Source organism: Sparus aurata, chromosome 2 (assembly GCF_900880675.1).
Source record: "Sparus aurata chromosome 2, fSpaAur1.1, whole genome shotgun sequence".
Taxonomy (NCBI): domain Eukaryota; kingdom Metazoa; phylum Chordata; class Actinopteri; order Spariformes; family Sparidae; genus Sparus; species Sparus aurata.
The window spans coordinates 11,174,810-11,191,087 of NC_044188.1; the positions used below are offsets into that span (position 1 = coordinate 11,174,810).

At 41.4% G+C, this 16,278-nt stretch overlaps 1 protein-coding gene across 4 annotated transcripts in view; it reads right to left on the minus strand.

Annotated features, from left to right (window-relative positions):
* The window catches only part of igsf9ba (immunoglobulin superfamily, member 9Ba), a 73,300-nt gene that overhangs the window by 35,319 nt on the left and 21,703 nt on the right, over positions 1-16,278 (minus strand). For all 4 annotated transcript variants that reach the window (XM_030392437.1, XM_030392438.1, XM_030392439.1 and 1 more), the window contains exons 3-4: positions 9,467-9,613; positions 963-1,114 (exon numbers count right to left, since the gene is read on the minus strand). In XM_030392437.1, the coding sequence (XP_030248297.1) occupies positions 963-1,114; positions 9,467-9,613 (299 nt within the window). The remainder of the gene's footprint in view (positions 1-962; positions 1,115-9,466; positions 9,614-16,278) is intronic.

The following is a 16,278-nucleotide window of genomic DNA, read 5'->3' on the forward strand; positions in this document are numbered from 1 at the left end:
TCACTACATTTTGGAGAGAAATAATGTACTATTACTATCTTCGATTTATTTGATAACTTTAGTTACTACTTGTTTTGCATATTGCTGCATCAGAGCTAAAGTAGCATATTTCTCGATTTATTTATTTTATTGGAAATCGGATTAAAAGAAAAAATTCATAACACTAAATGCTGAATGTCAGAGTCAATAATCAGCCAAGATAACAATCTTTTGACCCATAGTATACAGTATAAACAAACATGTGAATATATGTATTTACATGTACGTGTATTTTTGATATTTAAGTCAATTTATCACCCAAAGTATAACATATCGCTTAAGAGTAGAACATGCAAACTACTAGTGGAATAGTTATGACTGAAACCTCACTTTGGACGGAGGAACATGTTGTGAGTCTTAATCTAGAGTTATTTGGACACTATCAACACTTTTACATAAGAACAGACCATATTTATGAAATGTTATCAAGAGATAATGACCTGATAAGATAAGAAATAAAGCATATGAAGAGCATCATTCTTATTACAACAACTCCTTACTTACTATTAATCAGCATAATGAGGTTACTGATAAAAAGTTAGAGGCCTGGTAGTTGTAGAATATTATCATGGATGCATTGTGTTAATAGGTGCTCTATAATATTGATGCCTGTAAGCAATTAGTTAACGGTGAATATCTTTACTGTAATGTAAAGCATTTTACTCCTGTGATAAATAATCAAGTAAAGCCTCATGAATCCTGTGTTTGAGAGGTCGACTGAGGTTTTATCACCAAAAGGTTTGATTTGTCTTCTCAGCACAACAACAGAACAAACTGACATCAGCCTCAGTGAGACGCGGTCCTCCACATACTTGCAGTACAGATGGACTCCGTGGATGACACCATCTGTGCACAAGCCCTGCTTCTATATTTGAACACAATCATAAGTCAGAATTACTCCCATTATTCGTGACCGTTCTCACCGTGTATTTTGCGTTGGTGGCGAGCTCCTCCCCCTCCCTCAGCCAGCTGATCATTGGTTTTGGATTTCCCTGGGCAGAGCAGCTTAGCAGAGTGCTTCCCCCTTCCTTCGCCTCCACATACTGTGGCGGCGTCGCTGTAAATGAAGGTGGGGCTGCGGAGAAAGCGAGAACACGAATCATTACAGCATTCAGATAAACAGTCATCACTATACTGCATGAATGTCCTGTCTTGTATCGTCTTAGGACTACGTTTTGGTTTAAAGCTTTAAATAGATGTTTAGTTATGTTAGATTCTCTGAAGGATGGAAACGTCTGTCTGTCCTCCACTTTGGTCCAAACTGAAATAGCTTACATCCACTGTGTGGATTTGCAGAAAACTTCATAGACATGCTGGTGATTCCTCTGACTTTTCATCTAATGGCATCATCAACTTAACTTTGATTTATGATTTATGAAATACCTACAAAACTACAGTAAGGACATTAGCACCAGCCTCAACTGTACTTCAATTAGCAGATGTTAGCTCAACTAAGATGAACAATTAATCACATATCACATATTCTAACAAAAGTCTCTGGCCATGCATGTGTTGTTAGAACTGGATTTTAAAATGGAATCCTTTCAAATTAAAATTACTTTCATGGTTTCCATCAACCCAAAGACTCGAGGAAGGTTTGGAACTGCACAAACTGGAGATTGGAATTTTTTTTCTGTAAGGGAGATCTGGTCAAATAATAATATCACAAGCTATCTAATCGCAATCATGATCCACGAATCTAAATTGCAGAATCTTTCTTCTCAAATTTCAAACAAACTCTCTCAGCATTTTGCAGCTACTGTTTCAGCAAACCACACACACATCCAAGGTTAACATTTGGACCCAATGTGGTAATTCATGCTTGAATTATATGCTTATTAGCTGACTTTCACATTCAGGAGGTGGCGAGGATGGTGGTGGAATTATTACAGCCAACTGCAGCTCGATTCATACTACTGGATATTTTTGAGGATACTTGTCCTACCAAAACCATCTCCATCTATGTTTTTGGCGACCAAAACAGGTATTTTAAGCCAAATCGCGATGCTTTCCTCACGCTAAGTGTTTTTTTGTGCATAAACCAAACAAGAGCATAAACACAGCGCTGTGATGAGACAGAAATAGAAAAATTAAACCTGAAAAGACATGAAGTTCGAGGTTATCTGTGGTTTTGCCTAAACGAACTGGGCTAACATTTATTCTGGCCATTGCATAATTCTAGCTGTGACTCACATTATTCAGAATACATCAGCCAAGGAAGAGTCAAATTAAATAATTGGTCCAATCAGCATTACCCTCTCATCACTCCAGGTATGTTCAAATAGTGCAGATCTGTTTGTCTATGAGGTTATGTGAAGTTTACAAACAGCAGTCAGATGACATTAAATACTGTGATCTATATGATCTGATTCAAAGTGGACTGTGGATGCCTTCAAGATCAATCAGGACGTAAAACTGTTGTAGTACCGTTGTTGGCCAGCGGGACGAATCAACAGCAAGACTGACTGGCAGTATTCAGCTCTACGAACCAACAATTAAAGCCCATTCCCAGAACACAAAGCAGGATGAACAATACTCTAACACAGTTTTGGTGAGAGCTCGACACCAGCGAGCCTAAATAAACCACTTAGTGGCATCGCTGCTCTTCCACCTGATGTTTCCGAGCTGCACTAACAGCCACAGGGGAGCTCTTCGCCACCTACTGCAGGCCAATAAACTGTAGTTTCCTCCGCCAGCTGCTTCCAGTGTTTTCAACATAATATTTTGATTATAAATAGTGCCACTGTGTTTAGTTAAAGAGAAAAAAGGCACCGCTATACAAGTGGGTCACCGCTCGCCGCTGGGAGTGCTGCCATGCTTCAGACTGCACACGAGCACCTGGCATGAAGTAAACAAATCGCCCAATTAGCACATTTAGACATCTGCCTGTCCATACTGCCCTCTCACTCCCCAACACTCATTACATTATCTGATACTGTAGATTAATGGAGACTTTAATAAAATGCATGACTGGTTTGTGTGTCTCCTGCTCGCGTAGCTGACGGGTCAGCTGCTGCATTAGACGGATCGTGACGCGTCACTTAAATTATCGGGGGGGAAACCTTCGACGGTTGCTTCACTATGAGTTTGTGCTTTCATTTTAAGATATAATTAATTGATTTTAATTGGTTTTACTAATTATTCTATTAGGCGCATTGATGGAAGGTGAAGTTCCATTCACTAATCTGGTGTGTTCAAGGACAAACCGAGATACTTGTACTTTACATTATATTTACATTCTCTGCTACTTCATACTTCAATCCTGCTGACGTTAAGAAAAACAAACTACTACTACACTTTTTACTGCACTACTTTTTTTTACAGCATAAGCTACTCACTTTTAAAAAAAATATATATATATATATATATATATGTGTGTGTGTGTGTGTGTGTGTGTGTGGAAACACTGTATTCCAGGCAGTTATTAAGGCAGTAACTTAATTAAACAAGATGTAGTAGCCTTTGAATATTGGGAAAATATATGAACCACTGGATGGGAAATACATGGATACATACGGGATGTGCATCATACTCATTATCTATTCATTTTTATGACAATTGTTGGCATGCAGTTATTGACATGTACTGTACTTTAAATGGCTGTCTGGACTGTGATGACATTTATGATGGCTGCTACAGATAATTTTCAGCTTTATGTTCTGTGTTGTACCACAAATTGCCTCTCAGAGGAAGCTAAAGTTTGTCTATGTTCACATGTGCACTTACTATTATGTTTTATCTTTATACTTAAAACACTATATCTTCTTTTAATATCACCAGCTATAAGCTAATGTTTGGAAGGATGTTGTATTGTGACACACAAAGAACCTTCGACCGAGTCCAACCTCTGGATAAAACCACGGGATCACAATTTTACTGCCTCGGTTTCTCGTTGTGGCTACTTGTCAAGATGTCTATGAGTTGTTAGCAGTTCCACCAGTCTCTAAACTTCTCAGGTATTTTCATTTAAATCCATTTTTGCGAGCCAGAAAGATACAAATATTGAATAACTCAGAAAAACCAGAGCGGACAAGAGTCTGAAATATAAAACAACATTTTTTTCTTCTTTTCTCACCAATACATGTTCTCCCAATCTCTCAGAATTAGCTTGTAGCTCTTCTGGAAACCACTGGACTAAAATGTATATAAAGTCATTAAAACTAGCTCCAGTTTGAGCAGCTCAAACAGCAAATTGCTGCTGAGTTTTGTAGTTAGTAAAAGTATCCGGTAATATTTAGTTCAGTTTTAAGCACAAGACTTCCATTGTGTACTTTTTATGTAAATTACTGTTTTGGTACTTTTACTTAACTACAGGATCTGAATCCGCTAATGTAAAAGTGAAGACATGAATTCTAATCCTAATTCAGATTTCCCTCCAGGGACTAAGCATCAGATGACAGGAAATAGGTGGCACACATGGTGGCGACAACAGCAGGTGCTTTGGTCAACCTGGGAGTTGTTCCACGCCATCAGGTACGGCTCGTCACGCAGGAAGTGTCATCGGGCTGGGAAACCTGGGAGTTGCTCCACAAAAAAAAGTGAGCTGAGCCTCACATTTTCGCCCCACTTACTGCAGCTCTTCATCAATTATATACATTAAAAGATTGCTTGAAGATCCAGCACTCCCACTGTTCGTCTTTGTACACCACACAGCGCATCGGCAGATGGCCTGGATGCTCAGACGCCGGGTTCGGACCCGTTCTTTGAAGGCTTACATCCGCTCTTATTTGCTCACTAACTCGTGAGTGCGTCTGCATTGTTTTATTCCCTCGCCCGGTCTTACTTTTCGTGTCTCTGATCCTCGGAGAGTACAACGGCTACATAGACTACACATTTTTCATTGATTTCACATCATGAGCCTCGAACGTGTGTTTCAGTGTAAACGGTTGCAGAGAAGAAAGAGGCACTCGAGGAGACTTTGAGTGGCTCTGGATCTGGATTATAATCATTTATAACTTACTGCCTCTCTCTCTGACACACTAGCGTCCTACTTCCCTCTTCAAACTACACAAACTGGTAGTGATTTGAGACGGTCACTGTGTCACATCAGGCAATCACAGAGTCAGAAATTCTTGCTGACACAAATGGGGGACTTCACACTGGATGTTGGTCGATCATCTTATGATCTAACTTCATGGTTTTTCACATGTTCAAGCATGCCAATCTTCCCTCGGCGGACTGAACCACCATCTTTAGATAACAAGAAGCGTCCATATGTGTTTTGTTTTCTGATACTTTCTCCAAATCGGATATATTACTTATCAGAGTTGATATAAACACTATTGTGAAAGCTACTAGTTAACTAAACTGAATAGAAGTAGAGCACATACCAACACCAAGGCCCAACAGTCCCCTTTAATTCAGCCAAGACTGATCCAATGTCAAACTGGATCCATAACTGCTTAACCATAATTAATGGTCATCAGATGTAGGATCCACAGCATAGATACCAGTCACCTGAACACATCTTAGTTTTTCATTAAATGAGTTATTCCCTGAGAAATTAATTAAAATATATATTTTTTTTTAATTTAAATGCCCTATCCCACAGAGAAAAATGCTGGATCTGAGCTTTTATCCAGATCTGCACCAAAAGTTAGTGAGGTCTATTCTGGGCTGAGACCCATTCTCCATCCAAGATTAGTCAGAATCTGTTCGGTAGTTTTTCTGTAATCCTGCTGACAAACAAAAATAACCCACTGGATTCAGATTGAAGAGTTCTTTCATTTGTCCGAGTGGACGACATGTGTCTCTACCGGGCTGATATTTCGGCCCGTGTGAGCAATTACTACCTGTTATCTAAATCTGCCTGATGATGATCGCTCACAGGGGCTCCACTCTGCAGCCACAGTGGGCCTGTTATGGTGACTGACAAGGGCAGACACACATGGAGGATATATGGGGCTGGTGGACAAACAAGTTGGCATTTGGGCCCCGGCTGGGTCACCCAAATGGGCCCTAAATGCCAGCCCATCAGTAACCCAGTGGCACAGTGGCAGGGTCTGTTGTTTTTTTTCCATGTTTCAGTGTAGACGGTTAAGTTAAAATCATGTCAAAATGCTGGTGCGAAGGCGTATTTTGGACCTCTGAAAGGCCTGCCAAGGCTTGAGGAGTGAAGAGAAGGGGAGGACAGTGGAGACGAGACGGGAGAGGAGAGGATGAGGAGGAGGGAGGGCAGAGAAAGAGAGAGTGGCCTTAGTGTCTTTTTCGGGCACAAGGCCTTGCCATCTGACACCTGCCACTGAGTGGGCACGAATTCCCTGTCCGCTTGGCAGGAAGTTAAGGCCAGCAAACAGGAACTCAAAGGAGGAGTGTATGCAAATACCAACAGCCAAAGGAAATGGGTGCCCTTATAGTGTCTGTGCGGAGGCCAGACGAACATGGCACCTGCTTCCCTCACAGACACCCATTTAGAGGACGACAGTAGCATAAAGTCTTCATATGAATTCCCTCTTTGGAGCTCTAGACTCTGCGACAACTGCTTTTTATATCCCCGTGAATATCTGTCTTTGAATTGCAAAGAAAAACAAATACTTGCTCCAGTTTAAACACGTCCAACCCGAGCGCAAACAACCGGCTTACTGCATCATTATCGCGCGACACATTACATGCATGAGGTCATGTAAAATGCCGTTGCTTAATACGCCGAATGCACATGACATTCAGGGATATTATTAGTTCTGCTACAGCCCAAAGAGCTCCGTTTCTGTTGAAAGGCCTGACAGGAGTGGAGGGCAGAAGAGGGAGGGAGGGAGCCGTTGAAGTTAAGAGTGAATACTGATGAGGCAAGCTACACAGATGCAGTATGCCTACACAACAAAACATTGATGCACACACACACACACACACACACACACACACACACACAAAAACACACGTGCACGCCCACAGACGTTTTTTCACGAGGAGTGTGCAGGTGACAGCAGAGTTACGACCTATTCACTCTTCAGCCGCAGACTTCAAGCCTCAGACAGAGATCTCATTTAGCCGCATACAAGCGCACACAATGAGACGCTCTCATGTCAGTGTTGATGTAAGGCGCTCCACGCGGAACACGGCAACGGGGAGTAATTGGCAGTGTGTGGTGCAAAAAATAAATAAATAAAACGAACCACACCAGCATGCAGCAAAGAAAAACATCATGTTGTGCATTGATAATAAGCATTTATACCGATCAGCATTTCTCATTCCACGGTGATTATGCCGCGCGATGGACTTTATAAATGGCTCTTTACACAGTGTTTCGCATACGGAGCGTTGTAGTCATTATTCAAACGCGAGAGAGTTGCATCCATTGTGAAACGTATGCACGATGGAATCGAATATGCATGAGGTTCGCGCGGCACTCATAAGCGCCAAAAATATACATGTGAATGAGCTTGACAGGACTTTGCTCGCAAAACTCTCCCTCTCTCTCTCTCTCTCCCTCCAACAACACAGACGATTACAGCTTTCTGAAGTCGGAGACCTGTGAAGCTTTAACACGGGAAAATCACCGCTTTTGGCTCCAACGTCTCATTTCATAGGCGCGAGTCACACACTCATGTCAACCGGTTACATGAAAGCGGAGACAGAAACGCTGGGAATGCAATTAGATTTCCAGCAACAACAACAAAAAAAAAAAAAACTATCTTGCCATCTACAGAAAGGGAGAAACATCCTTTCAGCCAGATCTGCACCAAAAAGGTGACGGGGTCTAATCCAGGGCCGAGACAGATCCTCCGTCCAAGTTTTCTGAAAATCCGTTCAGTACTTTTTGTGTAATCCTGCTCACAAACCAGCAGCAGACTGTGCGCTTAATAAATGAGCCACTATTTACTACACAGTTCTCTAAATTTGCTGCCCAGCGTTTTATGCGACTGTCTGAATCCCGAGTGCTAAATATGTGCTTTCTAAAGTTGCCACCATGGAGCAAAGAAGTAGCATCCGTAGCCGCGAAGCGACCTGTGAAGCTTTAACGCGAGAAAATCATCACGGTTGTCTTGAACCTCTCTTTTCACACGCCTGTTAAGGATAAATCCACACACTCACATTAACCCTAACGTGAAAAGCAAACTTAGAAATGCAGAGAACGCGATAACACAAGACTCCCCTGCATTTGCTTTTTGCTGCATCATGCGTCTGCGACCCAGCCGTTTAATAATCAATGGCTTGCCAAACATTTGAAGCAGCTTAATATAATATCTGTCTGAAAAGCATTTTCCTCACATGAAACAGAAAACCACGTTAAAACACAAAAAAGGCTTCATTGTCTCTGTAGTCTCGGGTGTGCGCCGCAACAATGTGAAGGCACACTTCACATAGGATTCTCTGAGCCACTGGGGCATTCCTGGGAAATGCAAAGGTGCAGATTTTTTTTCCGCCTGGTCATCAGTTTGATAGCTCTCAGACTATCACAGACGATCCCTGCCGGAACCGCCTTAAACAGGACACAATCAATTCTCTGCTAGCCAGCCTCTCATCCCTTCTTACCCCAGCCCCCTTTTTTTTTTGAAAAGGAGCTGCAGGAATGATCTAAAAAAACAAAAGAAAAAACAGCGTCTGACTATCTAACTACCACTCTATCAGATTGGAAACAGAGACGATTATAAACTAGGGGCTGCGTCATCAGGATGTGGTGAAAAAAGAAAAATCAGATTGCAGTGATTTTGACAGATATATGATTGCAATGTGATCCTCGATTAGTGGGAACGATCATTTTTTGTGAAAAACTATTAAAATCACGACACTGTTGGGATCCGTGCCAAAGAAACTGAGAACAAGATTTGTTGGCACGAGCTTCTCTGCAGCACCGTAGTTCTTCATTATAATGCTGTTTTACCTTTACATAAAAAAAATTACAACTTCTGCACTTGGCTGTATTGCAATTTTGGTAATGTCCTGATTGATGGTGCAGCCCTCTTATAAACTGTTACTAACAGCACCGGAAAGTCAACTCTTAACCTCTGGGTCCAGTGAGAACGAAAGGGCTGTTTGTAGGTCTGCAATGTGTGATAAGTTTCTTTAATTTTCCTTTATTTCTTTGAGGACAAAAAGAATAAAGGACACTGTGCTCAACCAAAGACATAGGGCATGAATCAGGGTGTTTGACACAGTAGTAAAAGCCCAGAGATTACAAGAAGACTTTGTACACCGCAATCAATCAGAAGATCAAAACTTTCAAGACCTTCCTTCCCTAACACAGACTCGATGTACAGACTACTGATTAGTTATTGTGATTGGTAAATAACATCGAAACTCCTCACGTCAACAAAACTGCTTGTGCTTTCAACCTTAAGAGAACCCACGGTGTGTTGTTCAAAATGTCCCCTAGAAAATGCAAGTATATGACAGATGAAGCTTCAGTGTGTGACGCACATTTCCCCTCACAGCCACTAACACATGTGTTCCCAGGTCAGGGAACAGGCGCCGAGGGCGGGTGACTCACCATTGACTGTGAGGTGCACCCAGCTGCCGTTGTGGAAGGTGTCGTACTGCTGCTCCAGCATCAGGACCCTGCACTCGTACCAGCCCTGGTCCTCGGAGCGCACTGGGTCAATCTGTAGGGAGGCCTTCCCGTGAAGAGAGGCTCTACCTGCAGACAAGGGGGATGAAAAACCACAGAATTTACCACCGTGCATTTGTCTTTTTCTGCTTTTCCAGCGTTGGTCTGAGTCTTTATCTAAACCCACGCCTAGCAGCTCTGGTCGCCACAGAGATGGACCGTGTCATAGCAGTCGAGGGCGAAGTGTTTTACTTCAACCTTTTCTTCTCGCAGCATCAAAGAGATTTCCTTCTGTAGAGTCGCGGTGTAACATTTTTCATCAGGCACCAGATTAAAAATAGTGCCTCTGTTTGTCTTTAAAGAGATTCAAAAGACAAATAAAAGATATTCTTCCAGCGAGTACTGTAGGTTATTAGGATTAAAGTGCAACATTATACAAATCTTTGCCTCTCCCATTTTTCCTTTTCTCCACAAGGGCTCCATCAGCTCGCACTTTGAGCCACCAGTTATTAAAATAAGCACCAGCCTGTTCTCCTTTTTTTCACTTGCTACTTCCTATTCAGGGAGTGCGGCAGTCTGGAGCCTTTCCAAGCGCTGGATGGAAGGCAGGAAAACACCCTGGACAGGTTGCCTGTCTCTCACAGAGTTAACAGAGACAGACAATCCCTAATACTTACTGTACAGTCATACCTACAGGCAATTTAGAGGCCTTCAATCAGGCTGACGTCCAAGTGTTTGGACTGTTGGAGGAAATACAGACGATACAAAGAGCGTGTCGACTCTAGACACCCAAACCAAAATGACTGTTAGCAAAAGAATTCAGTTTGTAGATTCAGAAAAATCTACTTTAACATCTTGGGAGTTACGCTTGACCACTTGACAATGGTTAGATGAGATAATCGATACCACTCTCACGCCTTTAAAGCAGACTTTAAGCAAGAGACAGGAGGTTGTTAGCTTAGGGGGAAGCGGGAAAGAGGGAGGAACTGCTAGCATAGCTCTGTTGAAAGATAAAATAATTTGCCCAACACCTTTAAAGCTCAACACAATATATCTTGCTATGTAGTAATGAGATACAAAATTGCTGAGTTTAAGTTGTTTTGTTAACTTTGGAGAGAGCTGGGCTAGCTTGCTTTCCCTAGCGCTCAGCTCCAGGCTATGCTAACTCCGAGATGTAACTTCACGTCTAACTGAGAGACATGTTAGTGATATCAATCTTATTCTCACCAAGACATCAGATATTCTTCAAAATGTTGAACTACCCCTGTAACCGTGTTTCACAGCTTGTTTGTTAATTTTGTAACAGTCAGAAGGAGCTTCCAGTCTTTATGACAAGCCAACGTTGAGCTAACCGTATCCGGTGTGTACCAGTCAATCCTGAAAATATTCAATAATTCTATATACCGATTAAACGTCACAATATTTCACCATAAATGTGGCTTCAAAGAGAAACCAGCTACCGTGCAGTACTGAGATAAGTGCATAAAACTACCTAATACTTGTACAGTTTTGGTATTTTTAAGGTATCAGCTAGTCAGCTCAGTTTCATTAAAACATCTGGAATGTTTTCATATAGATTGATGCAGGGATGATGTATTTTTGCAGGCTAACCTGGAAGTTAGCTTCCCCTTGGTTCCCTGCACAAAAATCCTGTGGAATTAGTTAATTGGATTATGGATTACTGAAGAAAATAAGATCCAAACACAATTTGTGCTATTTTAGATGTTTGTTCAGCCAGATCATCTTCAAAATGAACACCACTTCTATTACTTTTGAAGTGTAAATGGAATCGCCAGAGGTAAAAAGCTTATGGCTATAATCAGACTACATTGTGGTTGCATGATGCAACCACAATGTAGCATGATGCATGATGCGTGATGTTCTCATCCAACTTTAAGCAAGAAAGCAATAAAAAAAGTTAAAACTTTTCCTTTATACATCCCAATATTTAACCAAAAACTCTGTCTTGAAAGCGAAGCAGTTACCTCCCAGGATTGGGATTTAGACATAAAAGTACCTCGGAGCCAGACCTTCAGATGGATTAAAATAAAGTATTTGGTGTCTCTGTGGAAAAAAGACCAGCCTTCCACCTCACAGGAAATCATCTATTTCTTATTCAACTTCTCCATCCCCACTTCCCTTTTTTCTTCAAGGCTGAGGATAAATTGGAATTCTAAAAGGAGGATATCACAAGGGATGAGAGGAGTTCAGGAAACCAGGCATGGTGAAATCTTCAGCTGCTAAGCTGTCTGTCTTCAAGCCGGCAGCCCCGCTGCTCACATGGCTGCGTCTGACAGCCCAGCAGACTAAAACATTCGCTTCTGCTCCGTCTGACGAGTGTTCTCCGACAGAGCATTTTTACAAACTTTGATGTGTAGATGTACTGTAAGCACTGTTTCCTGTTACCTCAGGATGACTGTCAGGCAAATGTATTGACGTTGAGGGCGGGCCGAATTGCTCCTCCAGCACTGTATATAAATGCAATAGATTGGGAGGGGATCGCTGCCATAGCTGGGGTAGAAAACTGATGTTTTTTTTTTTCTTTTTTGTTAGCAGAAAATCAATACGGCAAAGAGGAAGAGAGAGGAGTGGGGACTGCAGTCTTGCAGTAAAAAGGTAGCTTGTCTTTAAAAAGTCAGGTCTATTTTTTGCTGGGGCATTTAAGTGCTGAGTGGGGCGGGTGGCGGCGTGAAGGGTAGGGATCAACCTCGGCTCCCATTTGTCAAAGAGTGAGAGGGTGCTGCTGTAAACAGAGTTAACAGCACTGTATCCACGTCAGGACCAGCCCCCGGGGCATACACCACTTGCACAGTACAGGGTTCTGTCTACTGTGAAAACAGACGAGCTAACACCTCGTTCAGATCACATCACGAGCTCTGTCAGACAGAAGAGGAAACGCTAAAGACGACAGAGTGACAGACTTGGTGAGGCACGCAGAAAGACAACTTCAAGTCCTAAAGAGAGGCAATTAGGTTACCTCAAAGTGCTCAGCTGTTGGTTTCAGGTGAAATAAAATAAAAAAAGCAGACGCCCAATATAATGCACTTCATGTCATTGTTAGACTGTAATCCCCCCCGAGTGCAAAATAACACAAACGCTCGAGTCAATCCTACTTATTTTAATTCAAAGATCTTAGGGATGTCTGACAGCTATGATGTCACCAACCTGCTGACAAGAGCTACAGAAGTGTGAACAAACAACTAAGCCACCAATCACTGACAATTACATTACAACAAAATCCAATTTGAACACTCACACAATCTATTTAGCTTGTTTTTTAAAAGAAAATGTGTTGTTTCTAACTGGTTTCACATGTTAACAAACCTCTCCGAACGCGTAAGGAGATAATTAAATAGCGTGACCTAAGTCAGGATCACATGAGGCTCTGCAGCTCTGTTCATCCTGCCAACACTGCAATGAATCCAGCAATATAGTAATACCATAGTTATTATATTAATTAGCAATCAGTTACATTTGTCTTTGAATTTGCTTGTCTTAGCTAAATAAGAGCAGGAAAATCTCCCATTATTCTTACTTTTCATTATTCTCGTATAGCAGATGCATAGCTAGCCTCTTAGTCAAACCAAACAGAAAGACTATATAAGCTTATTGCATTTTAGTGCTTTGTTAATGAAGTAAAGCTTCTTTTCAAATTTGCAAAATCGCATTAATTAGGGTTTATATTGTACTCTGTTAAGATAGTGACGGAGTGATCGACTTTCAGCCATTTTTCCACCACTTTGTTGTTCTGTTGTTTGTTGCTCCGTGGAAGATACTGTATCGGTCAGAACACAACACAAACACAAATAATGAACACAATAAAATGTTTTTTCTTACTTCTGAGTGCTTTGTCGTAGGTAACTGGACTTTCACCTCTCATCCAAGAGGCTTTCTTCAGTTCTAAGTAGCTGGAGGGGAGCTGCAGGCTTTAAAACTTGGGTGGGTGAGTCATTAAGGTCACGTGTGAGTTGTTGACCCAACAAGGGTTCATGTGGGTCGTTAGGGGCTCTGTGGGTCCTGGTGTGACCTCGTTAGTTGCCTACGATATCGCACTTTATCATTACCACGACCTGGGTCACTGTGAAGCTTCATCAACGGCATTTGTCTCACCATGGCACGTTAAGATGAAAATGTCTTTGCACCAGTGATGCCACTGCTAATATGCTACTTTGAAGGCAACCTTATCCTGAATTCAATCAGAATGACGAGTTGCTGCTCCTGAGCTGTGGCGTTACATAACAGCCAGAACATTTTTGCATAATATTATTATGTCACAGCGGGGTTGACTTTGACCTTTCATTAACAAAACGTCCTCACTTCATCATTTATTCCGACGAGATATTTGTGTAGAATTTTGTCACAACTCTGATATGAAATGTTGAATCACCTAATAAATTCATCCTTAAGCCCGTGTGGAGTTCAGTTTGAAGACGTCCCCTCCATGCGTTCATGAGATATGGCATGCAGTGACAGTGACCTTGACTTTGAACGCCAAATTCTGCTCAGTTTATCCTTGAGTCCTTGCAGACTTTTGTACAAAATTTGAAGAAAATGTTCACAAGAGTAACGTATGGACAACCCGATAAACATAACCCTCTGACCTCAGCTACGGCCAGCGCAGAGGCACAAAAAGCAAATTACAAAGTCGCAAAAAACCCTTTTAACATTGTATCCTGTACGTTCACATACTAATTAACTCCCTTGTTCTCTTAATAGTAAAAAAAAAAGACTTTTACATTAATATCCTGTAGCCTGTAGCCGGAAAAACTCCGGAGAGAAATATGCATTATAATTTTACACACATATTATTCATGTGCGTGCTCCAGCTGAAGTTGTTGCTGAGAGCGATGTTCAGTTTTACAGTAGCGTTGTCCCAAAGCGTTACGATCTGACACTTAAAATTTCACAAGCTGAACATCTGAATTATTGATTGTGTCATTGGGCACAAAAAAAATAGATGTTTTTAAATGCTTGTAATTTGAATATAGCTGCGGGACAAACGGGCTAAATGATCTGGTGTAGATTTGCAAGGGGATCTGCACAACTTCTAACTCAAGACGGGGGGAGGGGGGGAACACCAGAGTTTCAATGCGGATTTTCTATTTCTGGGAATCTTGAATCACAGATTAAAATGAATATACTGCAGGTCTCTGAACAATTAGCAAGACTGGAAACTGAACAATGGTAATGCTCACTGATCCGGACAAAATGACCCTCAGATGGATTTACTGTCACTAAAAATCTGCAATCTGCGCTTCTGTGCTTGGTGCAAAAAAAAAAAAAATAAATTGGATTAGTCCATATTGTAAGTGAAGTATTCATGGATAATCTGTTTTTGGTAGCAGCTGTGTGATGGAATATTATCACATTTAGTCTTTTCCACCAACTTTACTCATATTGAGAGATAACAATTGATGGAAAAAGGCCAAAATGAGCTCTGAGGCTGCACGACACCCAAACCGCTTGAACATGCAATTCCCCCAGAACAAACTTTAATCTATGTAATGACACTGCCCATATTCATGCTGCATCTGTTCGCTGGTAATTCCTCAAACAGTGGACTTGACGCCACATGGCTACCAGAGCTCGCTGCTGTTCGCTCGTACCCTGCTGCTCGTCACGAGGTTACAGTACACAATGAAACGCTCCGGCGGCAGCTACAGTAGCCACTGTGAAACACAAAAAATGAAGGATTCCCCAGACGGTGAGTCACTGCCATTAGTCTTATTTGCGGTGATGACCCTGCTTGAAAAGCCCACAGGGGGGAATTTCAATGAATTCAGTATTATTTACACCATTTTCACTTTATTTGTATTAATAGAAAAATCTGTCCTCACAAGGGAGATGAGTCCTCCAGCTTCCAGACAAGCCGTGCTCTGCCTTTATTTCACAGCACATTACCAGGTCAAGCGGGAGGTCTCGTACTGGTAAAGAGGTGGGAACAGGAAGGGAGAATTCTGACCCCGTTCTGACAGCTCGCCATCTTGCCACAGAAGTAACATCAGAAGAGACAATTTCCTGCTGCAAGGAGTCTGTGTGAAGGCAGCGGCAAACAGATCGTCTAAGCCAGGAGAGGAAGACTTCACTGTTGTGTGACACATATATTTAGTGTTATCCCCATTTTAAAACTGCTATAATGAAGTTTTTATGTTGAGAATGAATCAGTGGTGGTCAATGGTCAACAAAGAATTATCATTCGTCTTTGGAGATCTTTGAATTCACTGTTATGTTGTCATGTTGCTGGAATTTCTAACTTTTATACAAAACCAGACTGACAGTACATTACCTGCATAACATTTTAGATATTTATGAAAATATAACCATATAACCTACAACTTTTCTTCTCTTGCAGCAGAAACACTGTAGTAAACATTAGACACATTTGTTTCTCTTTAGATGAAGTGATTCAGAAAAAAGTGTTGGAAAGAAGACAGAATTGAAACTGTTTCAAATATTCGTAATTATTTGTATCCATTCAAAGATGTTTTTGACTGTACTTGTTCATTGTTGTTTTTTCGTTCAGTCAAGCGGCAGCTGCTTAAGTGAAAAGGCTGAAAAAAACTCACTGTGCTACCTGGTCCAGCACTGAACATAGTGGAGCATTTAGCAGCTAAAGAGTCGGGAGGTGGTGGAGACCAAAAACAGAGCTTAAAGAGAGTTAGTATAATAGACGTAAATTAAAGGAGGAATGAAACTTGTGATTATTTTTCACTGTTGGTTTTCTCAATTAATCAATTAATGTTTGGTCTATCAAA